The following is a 15,529-nucleotide window of genomic DNA, read 5'->3' as shown; positions in this document are numbered from 1 at the left end:
ATTATTGCTTATGTTGTTTGCTTTAATATATCATTTTTATGTTGTGCAGATCCCTCCCAATGTGGAGAAAGCTCTGAGACTCTTTGGCCAACTCCTGAATAATAAGACCTTCCTGCTGACTTTCATTCACACCCTTGAAAACCAGCGCAGCTTCTCCATGCGTGATCGGGGTAATGTGGCCTCACTGGTCATGGTATCTCTCCAAGGCCGCATGGAGTACGCTACTGTCCTCCTCAAGCAGCTGCTGAGTGACTTGATAGAGAAGAACCTGGAGAGTAAGAACCACCCCAAACTGTTACTGCGCAGGTGAGTCTTGGAGTACGTCTTCTGCAATTGATGTCTGAAATGCCAACTTCAAAGCTGGATTAGCACTGGTCTAATGCCAGAGAGGGGTTAAAGCATTATTGTAGCAGCCCCATCATGCTATTTACTATCTCAGTCTATGGCAAACACAGTTAAGTGTTAGTAGACAGCCCCTTTAAAGGTGTTCTCCGGGACTTTTACTATTGATGACCTATCCCCAGGATAGGTCATTCACTAGTTGATGATCATCGCTTGGGATCCCCGTCAATCAGCTGATCCCCCAAGCCTGCTGTCAGTGTGGACAGCTCTGGAAGCACATAGCACTGTCAAAACATTACAATAACCCGGTTTGGTGCTGCGAGGACAGTTCCTGTTGAATCAGCTGATCATCAGGCATCCCGAGCGGTAGACCCTCGCCTATCAATTTTTGATGATCTATCCTAAGGATAGCTCATTAATAGTAAAATCCTGTAGAACCCATTTAAAGGGGTATTCCAGTTTATCCATTTAACCTATCCATTGAAAAGGTCATCAATAGTTGATGGACGAGAGTCTGCTACTCGGGATCCCCTTCCATCAGCACTCTGCAGCGGGACGGACGTTGTCATCAATGGCAAGCGGAAGCAGGGGTAGCGTTGGCTTCATTCCCATTTAAATCATGTACACACATATATGGGAGTGAAGCCGGCGCTCCCCCTGCTTCCTCTAATCATTAATAATGACAGCAGGGTGCAGCAGGCCAGACAATCAGCTGATGGATGGGGGTCCCAAGCAGCAGACATCTGTCCATCAACTACTGAAGACCTTTCCAGGGTATAGGTAATCAGTAGAACTAGACCGGAATACCCCTTTAATGTCAGTAGTAAACTGTGGAAGCTGATGGTACACATAAAGGTTATTGTGATACACATTTACTGCATTCTCAAGGGTTAATCTCTTCTCTTATCCTTGTAGGACGGAGTCGGTAGCGGAGAAGATGTTGACAAATTGGTTTACTTTCCTGCTGTATAAATTCCTGAAGGTGAGCCACTGAGGTTATCGTGACGATGACAAGCCTTAATATTCCAGAGCTGTTAGACTCAGTTCACATCTTGCTCTTTTGTACACGTTTGACATGTGGCTGAAGAAAGATCTCGGCATACATGTTATGTATGTCCATAGGCCCCCATACATGCAGCGTATCCCAGGTGACTGTACTTTTGGCATACGTTCGGCTTGTATGCATTGGCCTTTTTTTCCCTATCTACTACACTCCCTATGAGCAAGGATACAATTAAACAAAAAACATATACCACATGGTATGTGGTTGAATGATCAACCTGTGTCACTGTAAACCTATAGAGTAATGTATGTTGGAGGTATACGTTGGCGAATACTCCTAACATACTCTCTAAGTAGCCAAAACATGAGATCTGAGCAGTGTCTTACCAGTAGTTCAGCGCTCGCTGTCCCTTGTACCAGCAGTATCAGGCACAACCTGTCCGTGTGTAAGAAGCGTTACTAATGGTGTATGATGGCATTCTTCCTAGGAATGTGCCGGAGAACCACTCTTCATGCTTTTCTGTGCCATCAAGCAACAGATGGAGAAGGGACCTATAGACGCCATCACCGGAGAGGCTCGATACTCACTAAGTGAAGACAAACTCATCCGGCAGCAGATTGACTACAAAGTCCTGGTTAGTCTACAGAACAGCAGGGCTCTCACCCTTATGGCATCTCGTGATTTGTCACTGGCATCGCCTGTTCCTGCCCTGATTTACTTGTTTTTTGCAGACTCTCAGTTGCATTTGTCCAGACAGCGAGACGGGTACAGAGATCCCCGTGAAGGTCCTTAACTGTGACACCGTCACCCAGGTGAAGGACAAGCTGCTGGATGCTGTTTACAAGGGAATCCCTTACACCCAGAGGCCAAAGGCAGAAGACATGGACCTAGGTGAGGACGTTGTCAGCTTAGTCCTGGCATGTAGATATATAGAAAGGGTTTCCAGTTTTGTGCTTTTGGCTTAAACAACATTCTAATATATTTGGTGTTTCAATTCCTCACCATGTTTAGGACTTCTGCTTGCTGTCAGTGACTTTTTTTATACAATGAGTGAACTTTATTCACATAGAAGTGGGAAACCCCTTAAGGACGCAGGCTATTTAGACCAAAGGACGCGGAGATTTTGGGAGATTTTCATCTCCACTATTCAAAAGGCATAACATTTTTTGTTTCCTTTAACATATGCCCCGTGTGAGGGTATAGTTTTCATTGGTACCATTTTGGGATACATAGAACGTATTGTATAACTTAAATTTTTTAGGGGGGTGGTGGGTGGCAGGTTGAAAAAACATGAATTGTGCCAGTTTTTTTTTACGGTGTTCACTAAGTAGTGTAAATGACATAATTTTTTTTTGCTAGGATTTCAATACCATTTTTTTAATTTTTTTTTTTAGTTATTTTTTTCAGTTTTCCACAATTTAAAAAAAAAAAAAACGTAAGCCATCCATATAACGTAAATATACGTTATCTCGTGGAAGCTCCTTCCCACCCAGGATATATACACACACACATATATATATATAATATATATATATATATATATATATATATATATATATATATATATATATATATATATATATATATATGCATGCATCTATATCTATCCTGGGGTAGGAAGGGCTTAAGCATCGCCAATGTCTGGTCTGTTCCCTACTGAACAAAAGGTCAAGTGGTAGATTTTAGATCTGCGCAAGACTGAGACAGGAGGAATTGGTGTACACTGTGTGTCTGGTAATGGTGGCGTCTCTTGTTGCTTCAATTTACCCTTCTGGGATCTTTACAGAGTGGCGTCAGGGGCGCATCACCCGCATTGTCCTTCAGGATGAGGATGTCACCACCAAAATCGAGTGTGATTGGAAGAGGCTGAACACACTAGCACATTACCAGGTGAGGGAAGCTCGTCCTTACACCCTCTCCCTTACCAGGTCTTGCCCTTGGCTTTCCATTCACAGACATGCCTTGTCCTCCTCTCTTGTCGCAGGTCACAGACGGTTCTACCGTGGCTCTAATTCCCAAGCAGGTGTCTGCATACAATATCACTAACTCATTCACCTTCACGCGTTCCCTCAGTCGGTACGGTAGGTATCACCATAGCAGGGTGTGTGTAATATGCTGTTTACCCTGTATTTTATATATAATTCATTTTGCCTTTTTTTGTTTCCAGAGAGCCTGCTCCGCACCTCAAGCAGCCCCGATAGCCTACGCTCACGTGCCCCAATGATCACGCCTGACCAGGAAACCGGCACCAAACTATGGCATCTTGTCAAAAATCACGACCACACGGACCACAAGGAGGGTGATCGTGGCAGCAAAATGGTATCCGAGATCTACCTTACCCGCTTATTGGCCACTAAGGTAAGAGAAGCATTTTGTGATCAATGCACACGACTGCATGCCTGGTAAAGGAGACTGTCTAATCTTAACGGTCCTCTGCTGCCCCCTATAGGGAACCTTGCAGAAGTTTGTGGATGACCTGTTTGAGACGGTGTTCAGCACAGCACACAGGGGCAGCGCCCTCCCTCTTGCCATCAAGTACATGTTTGACTTTTTAGACGAGCAAGCAGATCGAAGACAGATTACGGACCCAGATGTCCGGCACACGTGGAAAAGCAACTGGTAAATAGTGCACGGCGCACAGTCACATGTTTACACGGGGCTTGGCCACCGCATGTTATGTGCAGGTGGACAATAAAAAATGCATGGTAACAGAGGTAGTGACCAGCTGCACCATAAACTGCAGGGGATTATTGCCTTGCAGCAGATTTGGGCCTCTGTTTCTAACCTTCTGCCTTTCACACTTCCAGCTTGCCGCTGCGATTCTGGGTAAACGTAATAAAGAACCCGCAGTTTGTCTTTGACATCCACAAGAACAGCATTACAGACGCCTGCCTGTCGGTGGTGGCCCAAACATTTATGGACTCCTGTTCCACCTCTGAACACCGGCTTGGAAAAGACTCGCCAAGTAACAAGCTGCTCTATGCCAAGGACATCCCAAATTACAAGACCTGGGTGGAGCGGTAAGTGGGGGGATAGTTCAGTGCACTGCAGCAGTATTTGATGGGTATCAAGCATCTGCTTTTCCAGGGGCAGCGCCCTGCAGGCTGTGTCCGGTATTGCAGCTCAGTCTCATTCATTTTCATCTTCCTATACAGATACTACAGAGATATCAACAAGATGCCTGCAATCAGTGACCAAGATATGGACGCCTACCTGGTGGAGCAATCCCGTCTGCATGCAAATGAATTTAACTCACTTAGCGCCCTCAGCGAGCTCTTCTTCTATGTGAACAAATACCGGGAAGAGGTGAGAAGTTGTGGGGGGGTCATTGAGGGAGACGAAAAGGGGGTAAATTATTGCGTCTCCTTGTAGAGGGCGGAAGGACAAGTTCTAATTTTGATCTGTGTCTCCATTTACTATGCATTGTAAAACCCAAGTGACCTTGTTTGTACACTGGTGACAAATGGGTTGTGCCACAGTTGACTTTTATCACCTAAAAGTCTGATCATGGGCGTCTCACTGCTGAGAGCCCCACTGATCCTGAGAATGGGGGTCTCGTGTCCCCCTCTCCTCCTCATTATGGGCACCCTGGTCCAGCCCAGGTGCCTGGTACCTGCTGCTCTGGTACTAGAAGAAGCTGCAGTGGTCACATGATCATGGTAGCATCAGTGTCGAAGCTTGTGATTGGATGAGTGGTCACGTGTACAATGAACAGCATATGACTGCAGGACTGGAGCAGCGGGAACCAGAGAATGGCCATAGAATATATATATACATACATACATACATATATATATATATATATATATGTATGTATATATGTGTGTATATATATATATACTTACAGAAAACCGCTTTTAGCTTTTCATCTGTCTTGAATTTGTGCATGGTTTCTTGAACAACCCCATCATGCTTCCTGTTACTCGTCCTATAACTCTCTAACTCTGCCCCCCGCCGGCCTTATTTGGAGGTCATATTGTTGCTATAACAAGTCTTAGAATCAATCTGACTAGATCCAGCGAGGTGCTGTTCTGTCACAGTGCTGTGGTTGGTGTGAGGGTACAGGATTTAGACTCTCCACTAATTAAACATTGATGCCATATTCTAGCAATACACCAACAATGTTTTAGGTAAACCCCTCTAATGGTCCTTTTACACCGCTACCGCTAAGTTTGTCATCGCATGTGTAGAGTGTTGAGACTGAAAGACATCGCGGGCTTTACACGCAGTGAGAAGCCAGCAATAGTTTTTTCGTTGATGGAAAGTCAGCAATAAACAATTGTGAACGAACAGTGAGCGTTTTTGGTTTTTTTTGCATTTACACTGAACGATTATCGCTCAAGTTCGTTTATTTGAACGAATTTTGAGTGATAATCGTTACGTGTAAATGGGCCTTAAGCAGTTTTAATAGTCTATAAAGGTACCTTTTAAATGAGATGACAATCGTCCATTTGAGCAAATGCAAGCAAGAGTTGTTTTGTGTAAACACTGCCCCCAACAGGGTGACAGCTGATAAAGCACTCAGTCGCTGGTTGATTAAAAGTGCTCAATGTTAATCGAGAGGAAGGCAAAGAAAAAGCCCCAATGCGGTAGAAGCCAATTCTCCTCATTTAAGGGGATAACATTCCTTCCTGACTCCAATGTGGCTTTCGGAATAATCCCCGGATCACCGACCCTTCTGAAGTAATATTGTATCACTCAAGAAAGATATCCAGGCCGCTCTTGTACTCTTTTATCAAGTTCCCCATCACTACGTCCTCAGCAGAGAGTTCCATAGTCTTACTGCTCTTACAGTAAAGAACCCCCTTCTATGTCGGTGTAGAGGGCGCCCCCTTGTACAGTCAGTCTATAGATGATGGGAGCGATCCCTGTATTGCCCCCTGATATATTCATACATAGTTATTCGGTCGCCCTCAGACATCTTTTTTTTCTAAACTAAACCCCAATTTCGATGACCTTTCTGGGTATTGTAGTCCGCCCATTCCAATTAATGCTTTAGTTGCCTTTGTACCTGCTCAAGCTCTGATATGTCCTCTTTGAGTACCGTTCCAAAAAAAAAAAAAGTTTGATCGATTGAATTTAAAGGGTTTTTCTCGGTGTGAACACGGCCAATGATTGACCAACGAACGAAAATCTGTTGATCGTTCATTTCATGCAGACCTAAAATTAATTGTTTGCTTGTCGTTACGTGTAAACAGCGATCGTTCAGTCGTTCCCATTCACTAGTACACTGCCCTGAAGACCAACGATTAAAGGAATGAAGGAATGTCAAAAGATTATCTGCATTTGTAGAAGGGCCCTAAAGTCAGTCGCTCGTGCTGAACAAACTTGTGAATGAGATCCCTCTGTGGGCGATATGTCTGCAAACAAGGAATGAACAATAAGCGCTCGGTGTAAAAGCAACTGAACGACCGTCATTTGTGCGTTTCAGCGACTGTTCTGAGCGACTATCTTATCGGAAAGGTAGTTGCTTCATGTAAAAGTACCTTTAAAGGGAGTTACAGGAATACAGCTATACTCTGCCAGTACTCTCTGAACAATGCCTCTGCAGCGCCACCTATTGGAAACTATTCGTACAAGTCCATGTCAGACCTTTCAATGGCCTTGTAACCATGACTGGGAATATAACCCAAAGCCAGAGTCTTCTCCAGAAGACCACCATATACAGACTAACTGTTTCAGCAGTTGGCAGTAGGTGGCTGGCTGGATGAGAGGCCTGTGACGTGGGTTGGGAGGGTTACGGTTTCTCCTTAAAGTGACACTTACCTTCTTTTAGTCCTATAAGCTAACTTTATGGCCTGAAAGTAGGTGATCCACTGAATTCAGAGATGTGATGTTACACTTACCATCCCCAACGTTCCCCTGGTGTCGGCGCTGAAAGTCGCTGCTGCTACATAGTGGCCTCATTATAAAACCAGAACAGACTGACTAGTGCGCCGCTCAATACACTAAGCGTCTTCTTCCAGAGCTCACACTGGGGGAACGACAGGGGAGGTAAGTATATAACACATCCCCGGTTCACCTACTTTCAGCGCATAAGCTTAGCTTATAGGGCTAAGGTAGGTGACAGATTCCTTTTAAGGAGAGCACCTAGTAGGTGAAGGAGACTTATAAGGCCATGCATGCTCCTCTGGGTGCTCTCTAAGGAGAAACTTTACCCTTTCTGACCCACATTACAAGCCTCTCATTCCAGCAACCTACTGCACACTGATGAGGGGCAAAAACATCACAACAGTCTGCCCCTTCTGAAGAAGGCTTTGGCTTACATTCCCAGTCATTGTTACAAGACCTGTTAAAAGGTCTGCCATTAACTTGCAGGAATGCTGCCTTCCAATAGATGGCGCTGTGGAGGCATTGTTCCATATTTCTATTTGCATAAATTTCCCAGAGGAGCATATGAGGCCTTGTAAGTCTCCTCACACCTGCTAAGTGCTCTCCCTAAGGAGAAACTTGATCCTTTCTGACCCAGACCTAATCGAGTGATGTGTGTGCCCATATTGCGTTGGCATTTCGAGGGTAAATGTTTTAAGTAATGTTTCTCTGATTTGTTTTTGTTTTTTTTTTAGATCCTCACCGCCCTGGAACGCGATTCTTATTGCCGGAAACACAAGCTGCGGCAGAAGCTGGAACAAGTTATTAACATGGTTTCTAGTAATAGCTGAATCATGTGAAACTTCCCCCTCTCTGTCCCTTCTATTCCCTCAACCTCAACTCCCCAGGACCCCAAGATGAATCAGAAACTGATAGGTAGGGGCCCGATTGGAGGCCATCATTACCACAAGGTGACTTGGAGGGGTGACGGGCAAACGTGCAAAGCTATGGCACTGCCGCAGAGACTCCACAAAGAGCCACCGATGGGACCTGTGTGACCAGCGCCTGAATCCTTTACCCAGGTTAACAGCAGATCTTCACCAGCCATGGCACAGCGCGTCCCATGGCATGCCCGTTCCTCATCTTTCTTCTATGTCCGTGTGACAAGGTGCCCGTCTTTCAGTGCCTTGTGCTTGGGAGAGCAGAGCAGTGACTACACACCACTGTAATAATAATTGCTGACCACTGGGTGGTGCTGGTGTGCACAACGTTTCATTTCTGCAAACTCCTCGAAGGGACTGCGTCCTCACCTACCACCACCCCCTTGTCCCTGCCTGGACTCCCTCGCCGATCAGGAGCGTATAACACAGCGAGGACATTTCTTGATTTGGTAAAGTGAAGCCATATGACTCAGAGGGACACCTGCCCCTTCCTCCTCCCCCCGTGTTTGTGACGATCCACTAATACTCTCAGTGCACTATTGTACCCCCCCAGTTTATTGCTGCTCCTCATATGTGTTTTCAGTGCATCCCACCAACCCCCCCAGACTTTTGTGGAGAGCAGGTGGAGCTACTACATATCTGTGACGTGAAACGAGGGGATCCCAAGATTAGGTTTCATAGGTAGGAGGGTCCCCTTTATGTTAATGAGATTTTGTGCCATGCGATATCAGTGCCGTTTTGTTTGCAAGAAGAAGGTGGATGTGAGCGGGCGTGCGGTTTTTCCCCACATCTCACCCTCCTCCTCCTTTTGTCCTACTCTCCTTTGTAAATCATGTCCCGTAGAAAGACTGACTTCAGGAAACGCGTTGCGCAGGGTTACAGAGATGGTTTGGCACCATGCAATATACTTTTTGTTCTTTTTTTTGCTATGCGTCCTGATTCAACCCGTCAGTTTCCAGGAGCACGGAGCGTCATCACTGCCCCCCTCTTGTGTATCGGGGTGTGCTGATAGTCTGTGGGTTACGCGTTCATTCCAGGCTCTGGTATCTAGACCTTGGTTTTTATATTTAATTTTTATTTATTTAATTTATTCCTGTCTTCTCCTCCGCTGCAGAGTGTGAGACGCGTTTTTCTAGAGGCGGAGAGGTGCGAGGCGTGCGTGGAATGTGCGTGCAATTAGAGGTTCCTTTCTTCATTCACTTCTCGGTTGCATCTTACCCCTATTGAAGTGACCCTGTTAATAATCCTTTTACCCCCCCCCCCGGCATTCTGCCCCCTTGTGGTGTGAGGTGTTACGCGGTAGAGTGTTTTCACTGCCATGATTGTGTTTGTATGTGCCCAGCGGTGGGGGTCAGTCAGGTACGCCACTGCCAGCTGATTGCTTGTGCCACCCCAGCAGGAGAAGAAGCTCCTCACATTCTTTTTTTTTTTTTTCATTGGGGACCCAAACCAAAGCATATACTAGAAAGCAATAACAAACACCTGCTGGCATCCCGTTGCTTCTTAGGTACCCATAATGCTGCATACCGCCCCCCAATCTGTGCACTCCGACTGCTTGCGGTTAATACTGCCCTGCTACTGCTCACTGCTGCTCATCAGATAGCCCACGTGTGTAGGCGCATTGCCTGGTTATTTATCTGCTTTTCCTGGCATATACCCCACGCCATGCCATCTTCTTACTGGCTGCATGACTCCCTGCTGCTTATGTTACCAGGCTACTACATCCTTGGCATGGCTATGTGACCACCTGCACCTTTCTTTGTTACCTGGCTGCACCCATTCATAGGCTGGGTACCTGATGCCCTCTGCCCCCCACAGGTGATGGGTATGTGACTGCCAATGTTCTTTGTTGCCAAACTGGAAACATTCCATAGTGGTGTCTGTCTGTGTGTGTGTTGTATGTATGCGTGCACCTACCTGATGATACCTCACACGTGCAGGGTTCCCACAGTGTGACAGCGTGTAAATATGAAGAAGCATATATATATATTTTGTAAATCTGTGCCACTGTCCTGTATCCCCCCCGGCTCCCTTTCCCCGTACTCCCTCCTCATCCTTACATATTCAGCCCCTTCACTTATCTGTACCATTTCTGCTGGAAGGAATGGTGACCTGTTGAGATGTGTTCTTGTCCAGCATCCAAGGGGTTAAAATCTCCACCACGAATGAAGGGATTTAGGTGCCTTAGTAACATACTCCACCCCATGGGATCTGATACAGAGGTGACACCATGACACGTGCAGGGTCCACAGTATTTATCAGCACTTTATGTCTACGGTGGCAGCGGATCCGATACTGTGAGCATGGCGGTTTTATTTAATGATGGATTTTTTTTTGTTTATTTTTTGTTTTTTAATAAATGATTTCAAACTGAGTCTCCTGATCTGTTCTGTACGGTGTGAGGGGGGCGAGGGTTGTCCTGCAAGATTCGTAGGGGGATGCATTATAGTATGTATATTCTTGTACATAGGGAGCAGTATTATAGTAGTTATATTCTTGTACATAGGGGGCAGTATTATAGTAGTTATATTCTTGTACATAGGGGGCAGTATTATAGTAGTCATATTCTTGTACATAGGGGGCAGTATTATAGTAGTTATATTCTTGTACATAGGGAACAGTATTATAGTAGTTAGATTCGTGTACATAGGGGCAGTATTAGGCCTCCTTCCCACGAACGGATTTCCGCCGCGTAATTCGCGGCGAAAATCCGCTGCGTTGCCCGCAGCTATTAGGTTCTATTGAACCTAATAGCACAATGCTCACGATGCGTAATTCCACCGCGGAATTACGCACCGCGATTTCTCCCGTCCTCACCCGCAGCATGCTCTATTTTCTGCGGGTGAGGACGGGCTGTACGCACTGACGGCTTCCATTGCAGTCAATGGAAGCCGTCCATTCACGCTATCTCCCGCTGTAACCAGCGGGAGATAGCGTGAAAAAACGCTTTCCCGCCCACCGCCGAGCGTCATATGACGCCAAATGACACGGTCCGGCCGCGTCACGTGACACGGCTGGTGACGCGAGGGCGGTGGGCGGTGACGGGCGGTGACGCGCGGCGGTGGGCGGGGAAGCGATTTCACGCTATCTCCCGCAGGTAAGTATAGGGGCTCTGGGGGGCGCCGTGACGGGCTTCACAGCGGAATATTACGCTGCGGAGCCCGTCACGCTCGTGGGAAGGAGGCCTTATAGTAGTTATATTCTTGTACATAGGGGGCAGTATTAGTAGTTATATTCTTCTACATAGGGGGCAGTATTATAGTAGTTATATTCCTGTACATAGGGGGCAGTATTATAGTAGTTAAATTCTTGTACATAGGGGGCAGTATTAGTAGTTATATTCTTGTACATAGGGGGCAGTATTATAGTAGTTATATTCCTGTACATAGGGGGCAGTATTATAGTAGTTAAATTCTTGTACACAGGAGGCAGTATTATAGTAGTTATATTCTTGTACGCAGGAGGCAGTATTATAGTAGTTATATTCTTGTACATAGGGGGCAGTATTATAGTAGATATATTCTTGTACATAGGGGGCAGTATTATAGTAGATATATTCTTGTACATAGGGGGCAGTATTATAGTAGTTATATTCTTGTACATAGGGGACAGTATTATAGTAGTTATATTCTTGTACATAGGGGCAGTATTATAGTAGTTATATTCTTGTACATAGGGGGCAGTATTATAGTAGTTATATTCTTGTACATAGGGGGCAGTATTATAGTAGTTATATTCTTGTACATAGCGGGCAGTATTATAATAGGGGGCACTATTATAGTAGTTAGGGGGCACTATTATAGTAGTTACGGGGCACTATTAATGTAATTATATTCTTGTACATAGGGGGCAGTATTATAGTAGTTATATTCTTGTACATAGAGGGCAGTATTATAGTAGTTATATTCTTGTACATAGGGAGGCAGTATTATACTAGTTATACTCTTGTACATAGGGGGCAGTATTATAGTAGTTATATTCTTGTACATAGGGGGCAGTATTATAGTAGTTATATTCTTGTACATAGGGGGCAGTATTATAGTAGTTATATTCTTGTACATAAGAGGCAGTATTATAGTAGTTATATTCTTGTACATAAGAGGCAGTATTATAGTAGTTATATTCTTGTACATAGGGGGCAGTATTATAGTAGTTATAATCTTGTACATAGGGGCAGTATTATAGTAGTTATATTCTTGTACATAGGGGCAGTATTATAGTAGTTATATTCTTGTAAATAGGGGGCAGTATTATAGTTGTTATATTCTTGTACATAGGGGGCAGTATTATAGTAGTTATATTCTTGTACATAGGGGCAGTATTATAGTAGTTATATTCTTGTACATAGAGAGCAGTATTATAGTAGTTACATTCTTATACATAGGGGGCAGTATTATAGTAGTTATATTCTTATACATAGGGGGCAGTATTATAGTAGTTATATTCTTGTACATAGGAGGCAGTATTATAGTAGTTATATTCTTTTACATAGGGGGCAGTATTATAGTAGTTATATTCTTGTACATAGGGGCAGTATTATAGTAGTTATATTCTTGTACATAGGAGGCAGTATTATAGTAGTTATATTCCTGTACATATGGGGGCAGTATTATAGTAGTTATATTCTTGTACATAGGGGGCAGCATTATAGTAGTTATATTCTTGTACATAGGGGGCAGCATTATAGTAGTTATATTCTTGTACATAGGGGGCAGTATTATAGTAGTTATATTCTTGTACATAGAGGGCAGTATTATAGTAGTTTTATTCTTGTACATAGGAGGCAGTATTATAGTAGTTATATTCTTGTACATAGGGGCAGTATTATAGTAGTTATATTCTTGTACATAGGAGGCAGCATTATAGTAGTTATATTCTTGTACATAGGGGCAGTATTATAGTAGATATATTCTTGTACATAGAGGGCAGTATTATAGTAGTTATATTCTTGTACATAGGGGGCAGTATTATAGTAGTTATATTCTTGTACATAGGGGGCAGCATTATAGTAGTTATATTCTTGTACATAGGGGGCAGCATTATAGTAGTTATATTCTTGTACAAAGGGGGCAGCATTATAGTAGTTATATTCTTGTACATAGGGAGGCAGTATTATACTAGTTATACTCTTGTACATAGGGGGCAGTATTATAGTAGTTATATTCTTGTACATAGGGGGCAGTATTATAGTAGTTATATTCTTGTACATAGGGGGCAGTATTATAGTAGTTATATTCTTGTACATAGGGAGCAGTATTATAGTAGTTATATTCTTGTACATAAGAGGCAGTATTATAGTAGTTATATTCTTGTACATAAGAGGCAGTATTATAGTAGTTATATTCTTGTACATAGGGGGCAGTATTATAGTAGTTATAATCTTGTACATAGGGGCAGTATTATAGTAGTTATATTCTTGTACATAGGGGCAGTATTATAGTAGTTATATTCTTGTAAATAGGGGGCAGTATTATAGTTGTTATATTCTTGTACATAGGGGGCAGTATTATAGTAGTTATATTCTTGTACATAGGGGCAGTATTATAGTAGTTATATTCTTGTACATAGAGAGCAGTATTATAGTAGTTACATTCTTATACATAGGGGGCAGTATTATAGTAGTTATATTCTTATACATAGGGGGCAGTATTATAGTAGTTATATTCTTGTACATAGGAGGCAGTATTATAGTAGTTATATTCTTTTACATAGGGGGCAGTATTATAGTAGTTATATTCTTGTACATAGGGGCAGTATTATAGTAGTTATATTCTTGTACATAGGAGGCAGTATTATAGTAGTTATATTCCTGTACATATGGGGGCAGTATTATAGTAGTTATATTCTTGTACATAGGGGGCAGCATTATAGTAGTTATATTCTTGTACAAAGGGGGCAGCATTATAGTAGTTATATTCTTGTACATAGGGGGCAGCATTATAGTAGTTATATTCTTGTACATATGGGGCAGTATTATAGTAGTTATATTCTTGTACATAGGAGGCAGTATTATAGTAGTTATATTCTTGTACATAGGAGGCAGTATTATAGTGGTTATATTCTTGTACATAGGAGGCAGTATTATAGTGGTTATATTCTTGTACATAGGGGGCAGTATTATAGTAGTTATATTCTTGTACATAGGGGGCAGTATTATAGTAGTTATATTCTTGTACATAGGGGGCAGTATTATAGTAGTTATATTCTTGTACATAGAGGGCAGTATTATAGTAGTTTTATTCTTGTACATAGGAGCAGTATTATAGCAGTTATATTCTTGTACATAGGAGGCAGTATTATAGTGGTTATATTCTTGTACATAGGGGGCAGTATTATAGTAGTTATATTCTTGTACATATAGAGCAGTATTATAGTAGTTATATTCTTGTACATAGGGGCAGTATTATAGTAGTTATATTCTTGTACATAGGAGGCAGCATTATAGTAGTTATATTCTTGTACATAGGGGCAGTATTATAGTAGATATATTCTTGTACATAGAGGGCAGTATTATAGTAGTTATATTCTTGTACATAGGGGGCAGTATTATAGTAGTTATATTCTTGTACATAGGGGGCAGTATTATAGTAGTTATATTCTTGTACATAGGGGGCAGCATTATAGTAGTTATATTCTTGTACAAAGGGGGCAGCATTATAGTAGTTATATTCTTGTACATAGGGGGCAGCATTATAGTAGTTATATTCTTGTACATAGGGGGCAGCATTATAGTAGTTATATTCTTGTACATAGGAGGCAGTATTATAGTAGTTATATTCTTGTACATAGGGGGCACTATTATAGTAGTTATATTCCTGTACATAGGAGGCAGTATTATAGTAGTTATATTCTTGTACATAGGGGGCAGTATTATAGTAGTTATATTCTTGTACATAGAGGGCAGTATTATAGTAGTTTTATTCTTGTACATAGGAGGCAGTATTATAGCGGTTATATTCTTGTACATAGGGGGCAGTATTATAGTAGTTATATTCTTGTACATAGGAGGCAGTATTATAGTGGTTATATTCTTGTACATAGGGGGCATTATTATAGTAGTTATATTCTTGTACATATAGAGCAGTATTATAGTAGTTATATTCTTGTACATAGGGGCAGTATTATAGTAGTTATATTCTTGTACATAGGAGGCAGCATTATAGTAGTTATATTCTTGTACATAGGGGCAGTATTATAGTAGATATATTCTTGTACATAGAGGGCAGTATTTTGTAGTTATATTCTTGTACATAGGGGGCTGTATTATAGTAGTTATATTCTTGTACATAGGGGGCAGTATTATTGTAGTTATATTCTTGTACATAGGGGGCTGTATTATAGTAGTTATATTCTTGTACATATAGAGCAGTATTATAGTAGTTATATTCTTGTACATAGGGGGTAGTATTATAGTAGTTATATTCTTGTACAT

The 15,529-nt window shown here is 42.5% G+C and overlaps 1 protein-coding gene across 1 annotated transcript in view; it reads left to right on the top strand.

Moving 5' to 3' along the window:
- The window catches only part of PLXNA3 (plexin A3), a 122,641-nt gene extending 112,169 nt beyond the window's left edge, over nucleotides 1–10,472 (top strand). The window contains exons 22-32 of the mRNA XM_066580458.1: nucleotides 50–306; nucleotides 1,258–1,324; nucleotides 1,833–1,979; nucleotides 2,077–2,236; nucleotides 3,132–3,235; nucleotides 3,330–3,426; nucleotides 3,513–3,703; nucleotides 3,795–3,964; nucleotides 4,153–4,365; nucleotides 4,501–4,651; nucleotides 7,912–10,472. Coding sequence (XP_066436555.1) covers nucleotides 50–306; nucleotides 1,258–1,324; nucleotides 1,833–1,979; nucleotides 2,077–2,236; nucleotides 3,132–3,235; nucleotides 3,330–3,426; nucleotides 3,513–3,703; nucleotides 3,795–3,964; nucleotides 4,153–4,365; nucleotides 4,501–4,651; nucleotides 7,912–8,007 — 1,653 coding nt within the window. The 3' untranslated portion in view covers nucleotides 8,008–10,472. The remainder of the gene's footprint in view (nucleotides 1–49; nucleotides 307–1,257; nucleotides 1,325–1,832; nucleotides 1,980–2,076; nucleotides 2,237–3,131; nucleotides 3,236–3,329; nucleotides 3,427–3,512; nucleotides 3,704–3,794; nucleotides 3,965–4,152; nucleotides 4,366–4,500; nucleotides 4,652–7,911) is intronic.
- The last annotated feature ends 5,057 nt before the right edge of the window (nucleotides 10,473–15,529 follow it).

This window comes from Eleutherodactylus coqui, chromosome 10 (assembly GCF_035609145.1).
Source record: "Eleutherodactylus coqui strain aEleCoq1 chromosome 10, aEleCoq1.hap1, whole genome shotgun sequence".
Lineage (NCBI taxonomy): Eukaryota > Metazoa > Chordata > Amphibia > Anura > Eleutherodactylidae > Eleutherodactylus > Eleutherodactylus coqui.
The sequence above is the reverse complement of the archived record's forward strand: the minus strand, read 5'-3'. Positions and strand labels throughout refer to the sequence as shown.